This window comes from Epinephelus lanceolatus, chromosome 10 (assembly GCF_041903045.1).
Source record: "Epinephelus lanceolatus isolate andai-2023 chromosome 10, ASM4190304v1, whole genome shotgun sequence".
Lineage (NCBI taxonomy): Eukaryota > Metazoa > Chordata > Actinopteri > Perciformes > Serranidae > Epinephelus > Epinephelus lanceolatus.
In genome coordinates, this window is record NC_135743.1 from 3,268,547 (window position 1) to 3,287,490 (window position 18,944).

The window sequence follows — 18,944 nt, forward strand, 5'->3', positions numbered from 1 at the left end:
GAATCCTATCCTACGGTAGATGTCTGTCAGCACACCAGAGTCTGTAGAGGCAGACTGGAGTACCAACACAACAGATATTAGCCATCTAAAAAATTATTAAAAGTTTAAGTGCACACTATACTTTGAATATTTTCCCCACTTTACCTTCCTGTCAGACAGCCCGCTAGCTTTCGTCAAAGTCACCAGACTTCATTGACAAAAACACTCATTTTAGCTCACTATTCACAACACAGCTGCTGGTCCATCGCTGCTCCAGTCAGTTAGACAGTTTCTGTGATTGTGTGACTTTGGTGAATCCAAACTATTCTAATCACCACCGTCACACAATAACACAAACAAACTAACTGTTAGAAGCAGAGGTAGACGAGCAGCTCCTGTTCAGAGATCTTAAATCACTGTTTTTCTCAGTGGAGTCTGGCTGTGGCATTGTTATTTCTAACTGTGTTATTATGACAATGACAAATAAAGAATTGATTGACTGACTGAAAAGCAACAGCTGACTGTAAGGCAAAATGGTGAAAATAATCTAAATCTAGTGAACACTTAAAGGGATAGTGCACCCAAAAATGAAAATTCAGCCATTATCTACTCACCCATATGCCGAGAGAGGCCCTGGTGAAGTTTTAGAGTCCTCACATCCCTTACGGAGGTCGGCGGGGGGAGTGGCCAGCACACCTAATGGCTGACGGCGACCCAGACTAACGTCCAAGAACACAAAATTGAAACCAGAAAATATCTCCAACATGCTCATCCGTAGTGATCCAAGTGTGCTGCAGCCCCGACATGAAAAGTTGTTTCGAAAAACATCATATGAACTCTGTTTTTAGCCTCACTGTAGCCTGTAACTCTGACTGCTTCTCTGTGCTCTGCGCTCACGTGTGCGCGCCTGCGCGAGACCAGCGAAAGCGTGAGCTTTGCTTACCCGTGTTTACATCACGTGACACGTGCACCGCAGGGAGAGACAACGTAATCACAGAGCTAAAACATAATTTGCACTACGGTCTTTTAGCAAAGGACAGCCCAACATGTCTGAAGACTTTGAAACTGAGGAGGAACAGCATTTCTTTGTTGAGCCATATTTGTTTGAGACCGAGTATACGGACGGAACTCAGGCTACTGGACGAAGCAGCCGCCGCAGCTCATGAGCCTAACCCTCAGCCAGCTGCAGAATACCAGAGTGGAGCACTGGAAACCTGGTGGTGTAGTTGTTTCAAATGCAAAGCAATGCCAACGGATGAGGAAAGTCTTTGCTGCTCAGACTGGGAGTTGGCGATGCCTGCACTTGAGAATCTGGACATCAGTACTGACGAGACTGCTGCTCTTCAGAGACCGTGCATCACCGATCACCCTGAGCGCGGACACGTGAGCGCGGAGCACAGAGAAGCAGTCAGAGCTACAGGCTACAGTGAAGCTAAAAACAGAGTTCAAATGAGGTTTTTCCAAACAACTTTTTATGTCGGGACTGCAGCACACTTGGATCACTACGGATGAGCAGTATGGAGATATTTTGTGGTTTCAATTTTGTGTTCTTGGACGTTAGTCTGGGGCGCCGTCTGCCATTAGGTGTACTAGCTGCTCCCCCACCGATCTCTGCAAGGGATGTGAGGACTCTAAAACATCACCAGAGCCTCTCTCAGCATGGTAGTCATCAGATAATGGCTGAATTTTCATTTTTGGGTGCACTATCCCTTTAAAATGATACTGATTTTCTTTTTAGGTGGCTTCCTTGGTGGTACTCCTTTCTCTTCTCCAAATTGGGGGCGTATCGACTGACATCTACTGTGGGTAAAAAAAATTCATGATTCGAACACTTCTACAAAGAAATGGACACATGAGCCTGTTTTCATTCAGCCATTATACAGAATGTATAGTTAGACGTATCGATACACACATTTACACCTATATAGATAGATTATTATTATTATTATAGACAGATTCAAGTGATTGAAAGACATGAACAGAGCTGTACCACCAGCATGCCTGTAAAAATACATATATACTGTATATAAACTATGAGAGAACATTACGTAGCTTCCATCCTCGGTCAACCTTCAGGAAGCCTCCATGTGAAGAAACTAAAGAGGTTGAGATGATGAAGTTTTGTTTTGTACTCACCAAACTTGTGTTGTGATAATTATAATGGAGATACGTACCGAGGGAACATGCTGTGTGGAGGAAACATCAGAAATATAATTTAGAGTCGCAGTAATTGAAATAATGAATAAGGTGTCTGTCCTGCTGTGAGAACGTGATTGACACTCACCACAGTTGTCTCTGATGTAGGTGATCAGCTGGCACTCCTGACGACAGAACAGAGAAGACGTCATGTAGAAATACTGAGTTCAGGATTCAATATTTTCTTACCGTCGGCAGGTAAAGTCAGTTTTAAGGTGGACTTACAGTCATGCCTCTGGTTCCAGGAGGACCTCTGGGACCCTAAGATGAGAAGGAGAAGCATTATTAGCCCTTTCTCTTCTTTCAGTTTATAAACATATGTATTGATGGTAGAATCCTCCTTGTTAGATTGTTCACTTGCTTTGTAAACAGACCCCCCCCCCCCCCCCCATGATATCTGTATGTCACAGTTAAGGTGGTATGGATTCCTCAGCATGTTATTGATGATGATGATGATGACAACAGACTCACCCTGTGTCCTGGATATCCATGTTCTCCGGGCCTGCCTGTCTCTCCCGGCCTGCCAGAGTTCCCCTGCATCGATCAAACCAGTAACAAGTAAAAGTCACGATGAAGCAAAAAGATACTGATTTAAAAAAAGAAAGAAAAAGAAATCAAAGTTCACACTCACGCCTCGACCACGGTTTCCTTTACGTCCAGGATATCCTTTAGTTCCCTGCAGGCCGTCCTCACCCTGAACGCAACAACAGAGATACAGTAAAGTCACAATATGCTTCCTGTTTCTCATATTCTCCTTCTGAATTATCTTTGAATATCTAAACGTTGAAACATGATCTCTTTCACTTTAGGCTCTCAGTGTTTTCCCACAAGAATAAATACAAATCTGATCTCTCTCAGAGGCTCCAAAAGCAGTAAAACAAATACCTGTGTGCATCAGAAATATTCATCTAATGTAGCCCCGGTATCTAAAACATGAGTCATTAAAGACTTAAATCATGTGTTCTCATTATTAATGTTCTACTTTGTATCAATATTTAAAATGAGTCATGAGAATAATCTCCCTTTGATCCCTCTGCCTGTGCACCACATATCATTTCACCAGGCAGCTGAGAGAGCTGTAGATGAAAATCGAGGCAATTATTAAAGGGACAGGTCATCCCAAAATCAAAAATACATATTTTTCCTCTTACCCATAGCACTACTTATAAGTATATTTTGGTGTGAGTTGCAGAGAGGAGATATCGGTTGTAGAGATGTCTGTCTTCTCCTCAGTATAATAAAACTACATTAGATGACACTCGGCTTGTGGTGCTCAAAGTGCCAGATTTTTTTGGCCCGTAATAATAAACTTTGTTTAATATGTAAGTGACACTGGATTTTATCTGATCTGCTGTCAGTTATTAACTCACCGGTAGACCGGGGTAACCAGGGAAACCAGGATCTCCCTGTAATGAGAAGGAAATAAGTATCAAAAGTCAGGTTTCTATAAATACAAAAAAAAGTTTTGTGTTCTTTCAAACTGTCAGTTCAGGACTTCTCTGTCTGAGATGAACAGTTTCCTACCTTGGCACCTTTTGTTCCTTGAGGTCCGTAACCATCTCTGCCGTCCTGACCCTGAGAGAGGAGCACATACGTCAGATACACAGTTTATATTATATCATATTAATATACAAACACTGACTGTAGCTACTTACAGGCATTCCTCTGGGTCCCTGTGATCCTGGAGCACCTTTACCACCTGGCTCTCCTGGTTGGCCCTTCAACAACAACATTTAGTGTTTAGTTTCCTGTCACGGAGTATGTTTGCCTCACATTGCTTCCTCTTTAATTCGGTATAATTTAATTTTTTAAAGCCCAATATCGCAAATCACAGTTTGCCTCAGAGGCTTTACAGCAAACGACATCCCTCTGACGTCGGACCCTCACAGCTGATCAGGAAAAACTCTCAAACAGGAAAAAACAACCCCAAATAAAACAAACAAACAAAAACAAATGGTGACATGTTTGCTGAGTCGCAGACAAGGCGATGAGATGAATTAACGCCACACACCTTCTGTCCGTTGGGTCCACGCCGTCCGCCTACTCCCGGGTTTCCAGCTGGTCCTGGTCCACCCTGCAGGAACACCAACAGATTCAGAGCAAGAAGAGCAGCTCAGTGTTCTCTATTAACTGAGTGTCCTTGAATGCATCTCCAAAAATCATGGGTTAAAAATGGCCACAGGTCACCACACAATGAGTGAAGGAGCTGGGTTGGGTCATCGTCATTATTAATGGCTTAAATATTGAGTTTCACTCATGGCTGCATAATGTCTGTCAGGAAAAAAGGCAGAGTGAAAACTCCTGACATGATTGTAATGATGTAAATATTGCTGAATTGATCAAAACAACAGGTAAACATGGAGGAAGAGCTGAGTTTGTATTAACTGGAGAGATTAATCATAAAGGTCTGTCTCAATAAAAGGCTCTGGCCTCTTTTGAAGGATTTGCATCAGGCTTTTACAGAATATATTAAATCTGTTTAACTTTCTGTTATAATCTAGACTAAAGTTAAAGGTGTAGATGAATCCTGAAAATCCATAATTATAAATATCTAAAATATTCTGTGTTTCTCAGAGCTGAAGCATTGTTCATATCAACTGGTTTATTGTCGTGGAAAAAACAGGCCCTGAAAATAGTGGTAAGTTTATGTATCCGCGCCTTCATGACTCACTAAACACAACATTTATATTTACTTAATCCTTTCTTAACTCTTAAGAGAAGGCTGAAAGATAAATTTGGGGTTAAATAAATTAAAGTCCCTCCTTAATTATTGGCATATCGTGGCTGTAACGAACTCCGTAGCTTTTTCATAATATTTCGCGTTAATCTGCCTGGCAACACTTTTTATTTCCCCGTTTAATCTTTTGGAAAGAATCAGCTCTGAGAAGTTATTTCTGGCCCTGATTAATTTAACGACCTCCACGCAGGGCTCATAAATAAAGATAATTTGAGGGCGGATCAGATCTATAAAACACATGGATTGAAAAAAGCTGCAATCAGAACCTCGACAACAAATATACTTAATTACAGCTAACAACGTGGATTTATTTTTGTCCACTTCACAAATCTGGTCAGTCAACATTTGAACTTTTTTCAGTGAATAAATAAAACTAGCAGGGAACCTCGCTGTCACTTTTTTGCCTCAGAAACCAGATGAGTCCCAGACGTCAGGCGGTGACATCATCTGTCAGAGTCTGCAGGATTTGTGAGACGCAGCAATTAAGGCGTCAAATGTGACAACCACAAAATTTACTAACACTTCCCGCAGTCGCTGAGTGAATTTGTGGAGCTGAGAATCTCCTGAGAGACAGAAAAGAAGGTTTTGGATTTAACTTTTGCTACAACTCTTTGGGAATTAACATAACAAACAAAAATTAAAAGTTAAAGTTGTATTCTCTCTATATTTATATTTAAAGTGTTAAATAAAAATGTCATGAGGCAAACTTAATTAAATGTTTTGGCATTTATTTCATACAACAAAGTCTATATCTGTGGCCGCTGCTGAGAACATGTCCTCTGTATTTTGTCTGGGAATTTCTGAGCATTAACACTGTCCACATATTTTTGTCCATGCAGCATAAAACAAGACTCAGAGCAGTAACATGAGTGATGAGCCATATTCTGATATCTCTTACAGGAGTAAGAGCTAAGCATCAACATTTAGTTTTCAGAGGTTTTTTGGCTTTTGTTCATTTTGATACTTGAGATTTAAAACAGATCTGACGCTTGGCAGCAACGGTGTGACATCAGCTGGCAAAACTGTGCTTGTAAATATTTACCGGATGTTTCAGGTTTAAGAATTAAACCTGCACAAACAGGAAATACCATTAAAAAAGGAATATGTGTTTATTCTGACTTCAGAAACACAGAACACGTCTTCTTCTAAAGTTTCTTGTAAAGATATGGAGGAAAGAGGTTGACAAAAAAAAAAAAAAAAAAAATTAAATGTTTTTCAAAAATTAATAAATACAATTAAAATAATTTAGATAAAAATGCAAAAATAAATACATGAATTTAAAAATAAACAAATAAAGATAAAAAGAATCAAATAGAAAAGTAAATAAATAGGAAAAATTATACAAAGATAAATAAATAAATAAGCAAATTAAAACAGAAATATCAATTTATGTCACAATTTATTAATTAATGTCTACATTAATTTTTAATATTATGTTTGGTACATTTAACGGCATATTCATTTATTTATTGAGTCATTTATTTATGTATTTTTTATTTTGGCTGGCAGCTTTGGTCCTTCACATATAGAATGATGTAATTTGGTTTTATTTATTTATTTATTTTTGAGTTACTTCTTTTGAATTTTAAAGCAGTTGTTGACTTAATTAACTTTTCCATCAAAAGCCAAAATATTTAAAAATTAGAAATGTATTTTGGGAAACTTTATTTTTCATATATGTTGATTTTTTTACTTGCCTGTAAATAAATTAAACATTTCTGCATGTTCAGACAATTTGTCCTGCACAGTCTAAAAGAAGACTTTATGTTGCTGCAGTTAATAATTTAACTGTAATTAATACATTTAAGGTGCACCAGCTGAACACCATCTCTAAACTAAATGACCTCAGTCTGTTCAGGAAACTTCACAGGAAATGATTAGGAACTGGTTGTAAGAGAGTCATGTATCACTGAATCTGCTCATGTTTTCATTGAAACAACTGAAGAATTAATTTCCTTTAAATCCTTTAAACTGTGCCAACACGTGTTTCATCATCAGCTCACGGTCAGAAACAAGATTCCTTTTATTGTTTTAGTTGCAAAGTGAGAATAAAGCTCCATCCTTACAGTGATGCTCCTGATTTCTGATATGTTATCAGTAGAAAAACATTTTTTATATTCCTGACATTCAACACATCAGAGTACGCGTCCTCCTGTCAGCTGGTCGGAGCTCAGCTGAGTTACTGTACAGTGTGTAAAGAGCAGGAGAGGTTGAGGTGATGTACTGACCTGAGGTCCAGGAAGGCCAGGGATTCCTATGGGTCCAGGTTGACCTCTGACCCCTCTGGGGCCCTGCAGAGACAATATGGATTGTTCTGTCAGTCTCTGAGCTGAACTGAGCTCGTCCTCAGAACGTTTCTTTAACTTCATAATCTGACTTCATCTTCTCAAAAGTGGAGCTGCTGACTACGTTTACATGCACATTAATATTTCACTATTTATTATTTATTCTGACTTTGACAGAATAATGAAAACAGCATATTCTGTTTGGACATGGTGAATAAAGTCTTATTCCAAAAGTAGCATTTTCTGATTAATACACTATGGATATGACGTTATTTATCCGGTTCGCGTGCCAAAAATAAAAGCCCACATTTCTGGTCAGAAGGAGAAACAAACCTACTTTTAAACATTATGAAAGACTTGAATATCAGCAGGTTTTTGGATACAGACACACGTCACAGGGGCGTTTTATCTTTATTAGAGTCGGCTGCATGTAAAAGGAATATTAAGGCCAGTTCAGACCAAAGATTCGAGATAAGACGAAACCGTTTTAGAGCGTAGCAGAGGAAAGTGTCAGAATACAGTCCATCTGATGGTAGTTTTGTTTCATCACTGTAGCCAGTATCTCACTATCACTATCCTTGTTCAGATTTTAAGAAGCTACAAATTAGATGATACACCGTCTCATCGTGGTCACTTCCTGTGAACTGCAGGTTTTTACAACATTACAGAACAGCTCATTGCAAGTAGCTGTCTGTTTCAACTCGTCTCGTCGTGAATCTTTGGTCCGAACTGGGCTTTAGTGGTATATATTTTTCATTAGTCATGTAAACAGCTCAGTAGGAATATTGTCTTTGTCAGAATAAGGACAAATACCAGAATATTCTGTGCATGTAAACGTAGTCGCTCTCCCGATCGCTCACCTGTGGACCTGAAGCACCTGGGGCACCTGGCAGTCCTGGATCTCCTGGCCCTCCACGTGCACCCTGCAGGAGGACACACACGCGCGCGCACACACACACACACACACACACACACACACACACACACACACACACACACACACACAGAGTTTAAAAAGGTTGGTGTGTAAAGCAGCACTAGCGGCACTGAGTGTTGTTGGAGTTCCTCTCCTACCTTTTCACCAATCGGCCCTCTTCTTCCATCTGGACCCTGAACAACACAGAAACAATATATTTGAATAATAATGCAGATATTTATTTCATGAGTGATTTATCGATCACTGTGTTTGTATTAACAGACTATGAATGTATTATCTTATAGACTTTTTGGCAGAGTCACATACAGGTAGGAGGGAGAATCCTCTCTGGATAATCCCAGTGTTTGTGTCCATGTAAACTTTGCGTTAATGCTGCTGTCAGTTTCTCCTGATTCTGTTCCCACATCTGTTCTTTAACATTTTAACAGCTGCTCAGAATCACAACCACCTTTAATCAGCTTTAATCAACTTTAATAGCCCAGTGAGTAATTTATAGTCATACAGACACATTCTGATTTTAACAGCTGCTCAGTTCAAATGAAACACTATAAAAGTGTGAGCGCTGTAACAAAGTAATGTAACATCAGTGTAACTGCAGCGTCTCTCTGCCCTCTCAGTCTATTTCACCTCTGATCACAGCCAGCATCACTGACAGGTCTGGACTGTGGATATAAAGCCTGTCGTCAGCTGCCTGTCTCAAACAAGAACACACTCTCTGTGTGTTAGCATTTTCAAAATCCCTGTTGCTACATGGAGCTAGTCATGTCATGTCTCTAATAGCCATAAATGTCTCTACAACTTGTTTAAGTGCTGTACGTGAAACAAAAAAACCCACCAAGCTAAAATGTCTTTTAATGTTTCATGTGGCCTTTTCTTTTGCAGGGATTCAGCCATTTTAATGTCAGGGCTCGCCTCTACACCAAAACAAGTTCACTCCTACTTTGCAAGGGCACAGTCGCTGCATCCTGGGCACAGTCGCTGCATCCTGGGCTCACGGCCCGAAAATATGGGACAAGAACCACGCCTGAAGTGTCTGCCCACAGCAGAGCACTGTTGCCAACTCCTCAGTAAGAAAAGTAGCTATTGGCTGTCCTAAAAGTCGCTAGAACTCGCTAAATGACGTCATCGCCTAATTTGCATAATTGTCCATATGCATGTAATTGTAATGGATGCTGTAGGAGAGAGGAATAACATCGTGGGAGAGACAAAAACTGAGTAAAAAAACACCCTGAATATGTTTAGAACTACAAATGAACCTTTTTTCAGTGATTTATATTAGGCAAAGAAAATTTTACATTTACATCCCGCCCTGACTGTAAACCAGGTCGGGATCAGAGCGATAGATCAGCCAGCAGCGGTTCCGCGCATGTGCGATTCACTTGCAGTCTGGACGTGGAGGGGTTAACATCTCCTGCTCTGACTGCTGCTGGGAGGGAGGACTGGGCCGTCTGTGAGTGGTTTGGGGCGAGAGAGGAGCTCACGGCAGCATCCGCTGCCCGTTGAGAAGACTAAGAATGATACGTGCTCTCACAACAGAGTCTCCAGAAGTCTTCAATAACATCAGAAAAAGTCGCTAGATTTGTCGCTAGTCGCTTTTTTGAAAAAGAGTCGCTAGAGGGGTCTGAAAAGTCGCTAAATATAGCGACAAAGTCACTAAGTTGGCAACACTGCAGCAGAGTGTGTCCATTATTATCACCTCAAGCTACCCCATGTATTTCGGCTGTTAGCGCAGCACAAGACAAATGTGACTATCTTGGGTGAAATCAAACAACCCAGTGCAGAAGTATGAAGTGTTCAGTCAGACCTTTGTGCTTAAACTGATGACATGAAGTAAACAGGAAGTGGATTAAACTGACAACAACAGAGAGTTTCACTTTGTAGTTTTAACATATATAATTAATATTAATAAACCTCAGACTAACTGACTACAGTTTTTAAATTAAACATTTGTCAAAATTGTACTTCAGACATTACTGCATGCAGGTGTGATGAAGTAAAAAAATCTCACCGGGTTTCCAACGACTCCACTCTCACCTGGCAGCCCATCCTGTCCAGGTGCTCCCTGTGGATTTAAACATGTGATAAAGGATAAAGTGTTTTGACAAAATAAGATTTAGGACTCAAATACGGACTAAATTATTTGAGACTTTTTCACAGTGTGACGATCCCAAACCTGTAATTTAAAGTAGAGCTGAGCAAATGTTTCTGATTGTCAAATTAAATGATTAAATCAGGATTTTAAGAAGTTTCTTGTTGATAAAAACGTCAATATGTAAACACAGAAATACAAGAAACAATGCAGTCGGGAATGTAACACTGCACCGGTGTTTCTGACTGATCCAAAAGTCTAAAAGTGAAATGTTTCAAATGACTTATTTCATCCAACAACTTCTACAAAGTTCAGCCTCCAACTTCCCCAAAGATCCAACAGACAGCCATCTTTGCTAAAAACCAACAGGACATTTCCCCTGATGATCTGCTCAGTTGGTGTTTCAGAGCATTGTCTCAACATGGATCCAGTGTGTGATGTTTCTTACCGGTAAACCTGCGTGTCCGGGGTCTCCTTTAGCTCCTGGCCTGGTGTTATCAGCGCCTGGTTCACCCTGTCAGACAAAACACAAAGAGCCACAGTCTTAACTCTGTCAGTCTGAAAAGATAAACTCCACTCAGTGTTTAGTTTCTTTAAGTGGAGCCTCCAGCTGTGATCCAGCTGTTAGACTGTATCACTGTCCAGCAGAACACAGAGCTGATATGAGATTTACTGAAGACCTTTTACTAATGACCTTTTGATGTGACACAGAAGAGAGCTGAACTGCAGACGTGTGTGTGTGTGTGTGTGTGTGTGTGTGTGTGTGCGTGTGTGTGTGCTGGAGGCTTCTCGGTTGAAACTTCGGCAACAAACTTTGTGTTTTCACGGCTGACTGTTTATAAATTTCATCAAGGAGCGACAAATGATTTTGGCTGAATGCTGCAGGACTTCAGGATCTGCTGATCAGATGTTGGTGAAGATTCTGACTGAGGTTTTTTTGCCCAGTAAGGCCTTCAGTTTTTAACCAAACCAACGAGCCTAAATTGGAAACAACAGAGCTGACTCTCTCACTTGTTCTTCTGCCTCCACAGAAACATCCAAACATGCAGATTCAGCCTAATGAGTCAGTAGGAGGCCGTCAGAGTTATTTCTCTGTCTCCAAACAGGAGTTGTGTTTCTGTAACACAAATGTTCAGGTTTCATTGGTGACATTATGATGCATAAACACCTTTTAAAATAAGCAAAGTCCAGCTGTGTTAAAGGTCAATATGAATATTTTGCCTGGATAAAATATGATGTGAACAAAGATTTGATTTTTCTAATGTCCTAAATCCTGCGGTGGATGATTTGACAAAAATCATGCCGCATTCATGGTGGTCAAATCTAAAAGTCTTTCTCTAACCAGTGCTGCAACCACATGCATTTAGAGAGGATCTCAAACATGGAAGACAAATGAAAAAACAAATAATAAAAACTGTGCTGACCTGTGATTTTAGAATTCTGTGGTCGCAAAAAGGAACTGAAATTCGACCAATCCCTGCAGCGTTTGACATTTTGTCTAATTCCCCTCAATGTTTATGCAAAGATGTGTCAAATTGGAAGAACACCCACTGTTCAAAATCATCCAAATAAACAACACTGCAAACAGAAACCAAACAAAATCACTCCTTGATCTCAGCAAAACAACTTCTTTATGCAAACGTGTCTCACCTGTGAGATCTTACCACCCCTGAAGTCATCTCATCAGGCAGAACTCACCCTCATTTTTCCCTTTAAACCTACAGCAACTCTCAGCGAACAGCAGCAGATTTGTTGTTGAAGCTTTAAATGTTCAAACTGTGTGGATAAAGTTCTTCTGATGGATAAATAAAATACATTATAATGAATTACCAGTCATCTTAAGGTTTAGAATTACAAAGTTAATTCTTAGCTCTGCAGTTTGGAGAAAAGAGATTTGTGTTTCTTTAAAGGATTTTCAAACTTTAAAACTTTGATATTTGGGGATTTATTTTGACAGGCAGGCTCAGTTTCTTCCTTCCTGCTCTTTTCAGTTGACAATACATCTTAGAAAGAAATCTGTCACGTCTCTGTAAACCACAAATCCCAAAATGTTTGAGGAATGAAGAAAAGATGAAACTCTCCATGAAAGGCTTTAACAGGATAAAGACACAACGTGATTACAACATCTCTCTCAGTGTATAAGTGAGTCACTGCTGGTGGAACAAGGTGGAGGTCATGGCTGCGTTTCATTAGTCGTTCAACATGATAAGTGTTGCTCCATTTTTCTGCAGAACTGAAGTGAACTCTGTGAGACTGACCCTCTGTGGGTTGAGGGAGTGAGACAACAACAATGGTAACCCCAGAGGTCTATTAAAAAAATGCATGCATGACTATGTATGCAGATGACACTGCAGTGTATATTTCTGCAAAAAAAATGCCGAAGAGGTAAACCTAACACTTTTTGGAGAGCTGGTGCCGGTTTGTGAAAACAGGCTGATGTTGAACATCTCAAAAACATCTGATATTTGTCTCCAGACACACTTTGAGGACACATCAAGAGCTGTGCACCTCTTTGCATGGTGTGGCTACTGAGCAGGTTAAAGAGGCCTAATTGCTGGGGGTCACACTCGATCCAACACGTTCATCAGCTGACATTAATAACAGTTGCCAAAATACATAGAGGCATTTCAGTTATCAGAAAGTGTGCTGCGATCACAATTAATTAAGTAGCACAAGCTTTAGTTGAATCACACCTGGACTACTGTGGAGCAACCTGGTGTAGTGTCTCGAAACAAGAGCTTAATAACATTCAGCTTGTTCAAAACAGAGCTGCCTGTCTTGTTCTTCAATGCTCTGTGAGGAACAGTGTGGAGGGGATCCATGCCAACCAAAATAATAAGATAAATTGACAATTTAAAAAAAAATCACTACCTGACATGCTTTTTAGTTTCACCTTTTCTAAAACTTCTTATAAGTCCATAAATTTACTTCGGTTTTGTTCATTAGTGGAGAGACGGGATGGGAAACTCCGAACATGAGACATAAATGTCACATGTTTCAGCTGTGGAATAGTCTTTTAAACATGTCTAATCAGAGACTCACTAAATTAATATTAAACTGGGACATACTCCATGGTCGTCCCTGGGCTGATGGGTTTATTTAAATAGAATGTAATTTCTTTTTTTTTTTCAGAACAACTGACTTCGTGATATCCAGGAGGTGAGGAGTAAAATGTTTTTCATGTATAGAGAAAAATGGTCTGCGGATATATGGCATAAACCAAAGTTACAAACTTACTGTCTTATAAATAATAGCTACACTGTATAACTTTATTCAATTTCAAATTTCAATTAAGTGTAATTTATAAAGCCCAAAATCACAAATCATAATTAGCCCCAGAGAGCTTTACAACATGCAACATCGATTAGATATTAACGTTAAGTACAGTTGGAACAAAAGACAAATATCGATATTAGATAGATATTTTGCAGTTATTCGCATTAGACACCTTCGCTTTTGTGAAAAGAGTCTGCAGGTGTGTCTGATGACGACAGCAGGCGGTGGATCTATGGTAGTTTGGGCTCAAAGTGTACAAAGGCAGGTGCATTCCATTTAAACCTCCAGCTTCTCCCCCAACTATTTCCCTCTGCCCCCAAAATGGCCTCTGTGCAGTGGACGGACATTAAGCTGTTATGTAAAACTGAGTGCTGGGGAGAAGTGAATGAGGAGAGGTTATCAAACCTTCTGTATCTCAGTGTTTGATGCAGCTACTGGAGGTTTGAAATGATCAAACCCTACATACACTGTGAGCTTTGAGCGTCCAATGGTCATGTGACTCCATCAACATATCTCTTAAAAAGAGGGAATACAGAGGAAAAAATGAATCAACAGCTGCAGCTGATTCAGAACGCTGCTGCTCGAGTCCTCTTTAAGACCGAGACAGTAGATAACTCCACTTCAGAGGTCTTTACACTTCCTGTCTGGCAGAGAATCAACTTCAAAATACTGCTGTTGATTTATAAAGCACTGAATGGTTTAAGGCCCAAATACATCCAGACCTCTCAGGTCTTCTGGGACAGGTCTGCTTTGTGTCCCCAGAGTCAGGACTAAACATGGAGAAGCAGTGTTTAGTTTTTATGATCCACATATCTGGAACAAACCCCCAGAAAACTGCAGCTCTGCTGTAACTCTCACTTCTTTTGAACAGAGGTTGAAGACTTTTCTGTTTGTCGCTGCCTTTTATCACACTGTAACTTTTATTATTCAAATACTTTTACTAATTCTAACTGCACTGTAACTTTATTCTTGTATTTTACGCCTGTCTTAGAATATTTTCACCTTTTATTTTACAGCTTTTGATATTTTATGTAGAGCACTTTGAACTGCTTTGTTGCTACAACTTGCCTTGACTTAAAAACCTAAACACTTGACTGATTCTATTTGTGAGAGATCATAAGAAAAGTTTTCACCCGAGACAAAGAGAGAGTTTGTAGTGACGCTGTTTGATCTGGTTTGTTCAACAATACATAACATGTGAGAGGTAGGGCTGCAGCACATGCCAGAGCGCTTATATAAACCAGGAACATAAAGCACAGAGGAGGTCGGACTCAAGTTATAATACTACAGGACCTGGTGAAAGAGACTCTGCACTGAGAGAAGAGAGGAGGAGGAGAGCAGTGAGTCGACTGCCTGATGGAAGCAGTCGCTCTCATAATATTTTCGTAGGGGAGTATTTTACAAAGACTACAAAGCTTATCTATTAACGTCTTTGTGACTTCATCCTGTCTGCCAACCTTATTTTAAAGAAATATTTTCAGGACCTTTTCACATTTAACAGAATTAAGTGTCATTTAACAGGACGACAGTGAGGTCGGTTGAATCTACAACACAAACTGGCAGCGTTACATAGCGTCACGTCCTCAAACATGTGTAAGTTAATGTTAGCACATACTGAATGAATCATACAGGCACAAGTCATGAGCTGATCTGAGGACTGATCTGATAACATTCATGTCTGTGGGTAAAATATGAAGCTACAATGAGCAGACAGTTAGCTGAGCACAAAGACTGGGAACAAGAGGAAACAGCTAGCCCGGCTCAGCCTCCCAGCACCTCGAAACTATTTCTCAGCTCTGAGCAGTTTCCAGAAACAGATGGCCCATAGTGGCCTCTGAAACTGCACATTAAAGTTTTTACATTTACTTTTTTGTACAGATTAAACAAATAAGATATAACATGTTAATCAGCGACCTTTAGAGCAGTAGCTGCCTACTGGTCCAGATTTCTCATCAGTCATTAGTTCAAGGTCCACACAGTTTAATACATTCAGCATCAAATTTCAGTTTGGCCATGTTGTCAAGCTAGTTTTCTGTCTCTGATGAGTAGCTGTCCGTTATTCACTCACTCTACAGCAGGAAATGGCACTTCAAAATAAAAGCTCTGTGCCAGAAATTGAACTTAAACATCAGGTTTGACTTTGAGAGATCTGCATCTAGCAGGTGCAAATAAATCCTGCTCTCTCATTCTGAGACAAAGGCTGCTTTTATTTTCAGAAATGGATTTAACTCTTTGAGGTTGAGTGTAAATTGATTTCACTCTCATGGAAAACTTTATTTATTTCACTTTATTTAACAAGAACGATGCAGATGTTGTGTTATTATTTATGCTAAAGTCATGAAACAAATGTTCTGTGTGCAGTGTGTCTGACTGAAGATAATTAGATTCTAATTTCAGGTTAAAACTATGAAACAGATTCAGCATGAAAACAACAGAGAGACAAAGCGTTGAAACTCACCGGATCTCCTCTCAGTCCTCGCTGTCCTTTCAGCCCCGCCTCCCCTCTGATACCTGGGATACCCTGAGGACAACAGTTCAATCTGTCAATCAACCAGCTGGAGGTCAGAAGTCAACGCCTCTGAGCTGATGAGGCATGACAGCTAAAAGGGAATTCCACTGAACTACAGATTCAAATACTGAACACGTTTAAACTGTTTACCAAAACACACAAATAAACAACAAAACAACAAAGGCAGGTAAACAAATATAAAATAACATCAAATAATCATCACATTGGTAATGTAACATAAATATATTGGTATCATAAATAAAGTTTAAATGAATCATGACTATTGAACTGTTCTCATTTGACGTCTGCTGAATTCTGTAAGTATAAATGATTAAATGTAAATAAATAAAATGTCAAAATCAGGAATTTATAATGATACCACAAAATATTTGTGTAAATTACTCATTAAATTATACATTTAAATCTTAATGTTGTCTGTGTGGTAGGATGAAGTTGGACATTGGTAATTACGACTTGCAGGAGCAACATTTTTATTCCTTTTTAAATATATATTTTTATTATTTCAATTAATTTAATCTCTTTAATTGTATGTATTTTTATTTTGTACTTTTGTTTTGTATAAAGTTGTACATTGACATAGTTATGTATCGTTTATGTCCCTTGAAAATCTAATAAAGAAAGTGTAAAAATAATTATATGTTCATATTTATATGTAAATATTCAGTTTTTATTCACATTATTAAGTTAATTGTTATTTAGGAGCACCCACATTATACATATATATATATATATATATATATATATATATATATATATGTAAAAAAATACTTTAAAAAAAAATGTATTTTAAAAACAAATCTCTTGAAAAAATATTAAATATAAAAAGACATAAGAAACATCACAGTAATAATCATTTTACTCTTCAATAAAATAAGTCAGAATTCATTATGAATGTTGAGAAATTATGTCGACAACACAAAATACCAACGTTATACTCCAAATTGTTATTATTCCATTAAAACTTTATAATTTAAAATTTAAACTTACAATACAAATATAAAAAATATTATAATTTTCTTTAATCATTAAATTAATGTAATTTCATAGCAACTATAAGTCATCCTAACAAAACTTTACATATATTTTTTAATATAGCCTAACATGTTTTTCCTGTTTGCTTCGACTTTGATTTTAAATGCAGTTTGTTTGAATGTTTTTAAAAATTAGAATGACTGAAAAACACCTGTTTACACTTTCACAGTGACATTAACTAACATGCACGTTAAATCTCCTGATTGGAAATGTGAAAATACAGATAAAGATTCTGTGTGACTGAAATGTGGTGCTCAGGTTGTGAATGATTTCCTGGTTTGATAAACACAAAGACAATGATCATATATAGAGAAATATAAATGTTGTATTACTGGGTTTCCTGGGTTTCCTTTCTCTCCGCGACCGCCATCTTTTCCCGTCAGTCCCTGGAAACACAGAAGCAGAAAAAGCCTGAAAATCCCTCCAATCAGCTCTTTTCCTGAACACACCCATTCATTTCCTCCAAAATGAAAACAAAAACAGAGATCGACTTTATCTCAGCGTCATCGTCCGATCACATCAGTTTGTTGTTTAACTTTCAAAGTGAAAGGCGGCCATCTCCTCCAACTCACATGAACTGTTGATTACATGTATCCAAAACAGCCTCGTTAAAAAACGAGATGCTGCTACTTTGAGTTTCTCCTCTGATCTCTGCTGATTAAAACAATGAGGAGAAGTAAAAGAGATTTGTTGTTTCACATCCCTGTGGGCTCTACAGTGCAGCATTTCACTGCACATCAGAGCAGAGGATATGATGTCTCAGCCTGACAGACATACATGAAACAAACAATTAAAACTGAGATTTATGTCTGTTTTCAACACAGGAAAAATACCTGTATATGAATGAATATATGGGAGTGTAGATACAGGCCTACATTCTGCTGTCATGCTGATTCAACACATTCTCACTGTGACCTCGTCACATGTCCACGTTTGGTCATGGACTTTCCACGTCCACATATGACGTCCAAGGTACCCTGTGTGTGTTGGTTGTTGACGTTCTGGGACGCCGTGTCAACTTCAGCCTGTTACATGCATTGTCTGTTTTCAAAATACACTTCTGTTTTCACAGGAAATGTAGAGTTTGCATACAGTCTCTTTCAAAATAAAAGCACTACGTTGGACTCGTTACGACACCGCCAACTGACGTTTTTTTCCTTCAACAACAAACACACGTGGTTGAGTTCAGGAAAAAAGACCAGGGTTTGGCTTTACAATCACATGGGAAGCAAAGACTGGTGTCCCAGGTGAAATGAACACCCACCAAGGACCAAATGCAGTTAGATTTTCGGTTTGGTGAGTAAATGTCTGAAGGCTACTGGCCGGTAAATGTTTGTGCCAAAACAGTCTTGTCATAAAAAACTATGCTGCGAGTCAGCCACGTTTTGGTGTTGGGCAGCTGTGCCTCAGAGGTAGAATGGGTCTTCCTCTAATCGGAAGATCGGCGGTGCAATCTCCAGCTTGGGAAAGTTTCTATTGTTTTCTTGTTTTCCTTTGTTGAAATACATGTCATTAATTTCTTGTGTTTTCACTAAAACATTTTTAATAATTAAATGCTAAAATCATAACAACATTCCTTTTATTTCTAAAAAGACAGACTTTAAAAAATCTTAAGTTGTTTTACTGCAGCATTTTTAAATCATTAAATACTGAGGTCAAACCCAATGTACACACATTAAAAAAGTGAAATAAAATAAAAATATACAAACTTTACTAAACTATCACTTGCAGCCGGTCTGCTCCTCATCACCGTTATTTCTGGCTGGTAGAAAATATGTTCGGCTGGTCGTTTTTTTTTATCTACCACTGCCCTCGGCCGGTGAGTCAAAAAGTTAATTTTGAACAATGTGCAAGTCTCACTGAGTCTAACAGTCTATCGGTTT

At 38.9% G+C, this 18,944-nt stretch overlaps 1 protein-coding gene across 3 annotated transcripts in view; it reads right to left on the reverse strand.

Moving 5' to 3' along the window:
• Positions 1–18,944, reverse strand: part of LOC117266434 (collagen alpha-6(VI) chain-like) — a 99,321-nt gene that overhangs the window by 19,796 nt on the left and 60,581 nt on the right. For all 3 annotated transcript variants that reach the window (XM_078171294.1, XM_078171293.1, XM_033641635.2), the window contains 16 exons: positions 17,394–17,447; positions 15,958–16,020; positions 10,672–10,737; positions 10,143–10,196; positions 8,272–8,307; positions 8,058–8,120; positions 7,141–7,203; positions 4,187–4,249; positions 3,831–3,893; positions 3,700–3,750; positions 3,546–3,581; positions 2,807–2,869; positions 2,647–2,709; positions 2,401–2,436; positions 2,264–2,300; positions 2,154–2,165 (listed from right to left, as the gene is read on the reverse strand). In XM_078171294.1, the coding sequence (XP_078027420.1) occupies positions 2,154–2,165; positions 2,264–2,300; positions 2,401–2,436; positions 2,647–2,709; positions 2,807–2,869; positions 3,546–3,581; positions 3,700–3,750; positions 3,831–3,893; positions 4,187–4,249; positions 7,141–7,203; positions 8,058–8,120; positions 8,272–8,307; positions 10,143–10,196; positions 10,672–10,737; positions 15,958–16,020; positions 17,394–17,447 (823 nt within the window). The remainder of the gene's footprint in view (positions 1–2,153; positions 2,166–2,263; positions 2,301–2,400; positions 2,437–2,646; positions 2,710–2,806; positions 2,870–3,545; positions 3,582–3,699; positions 3,751–3,830; positions 3,894–4,186; positions 4,250–7,140; positions 7,204–8,057; positions 8,121–8,271; positions 8,308–10,142; positions 10,197–10,671; positions 10,738–15,957; positions 16,021–17,393; positions 17,448–18,944) is intronic.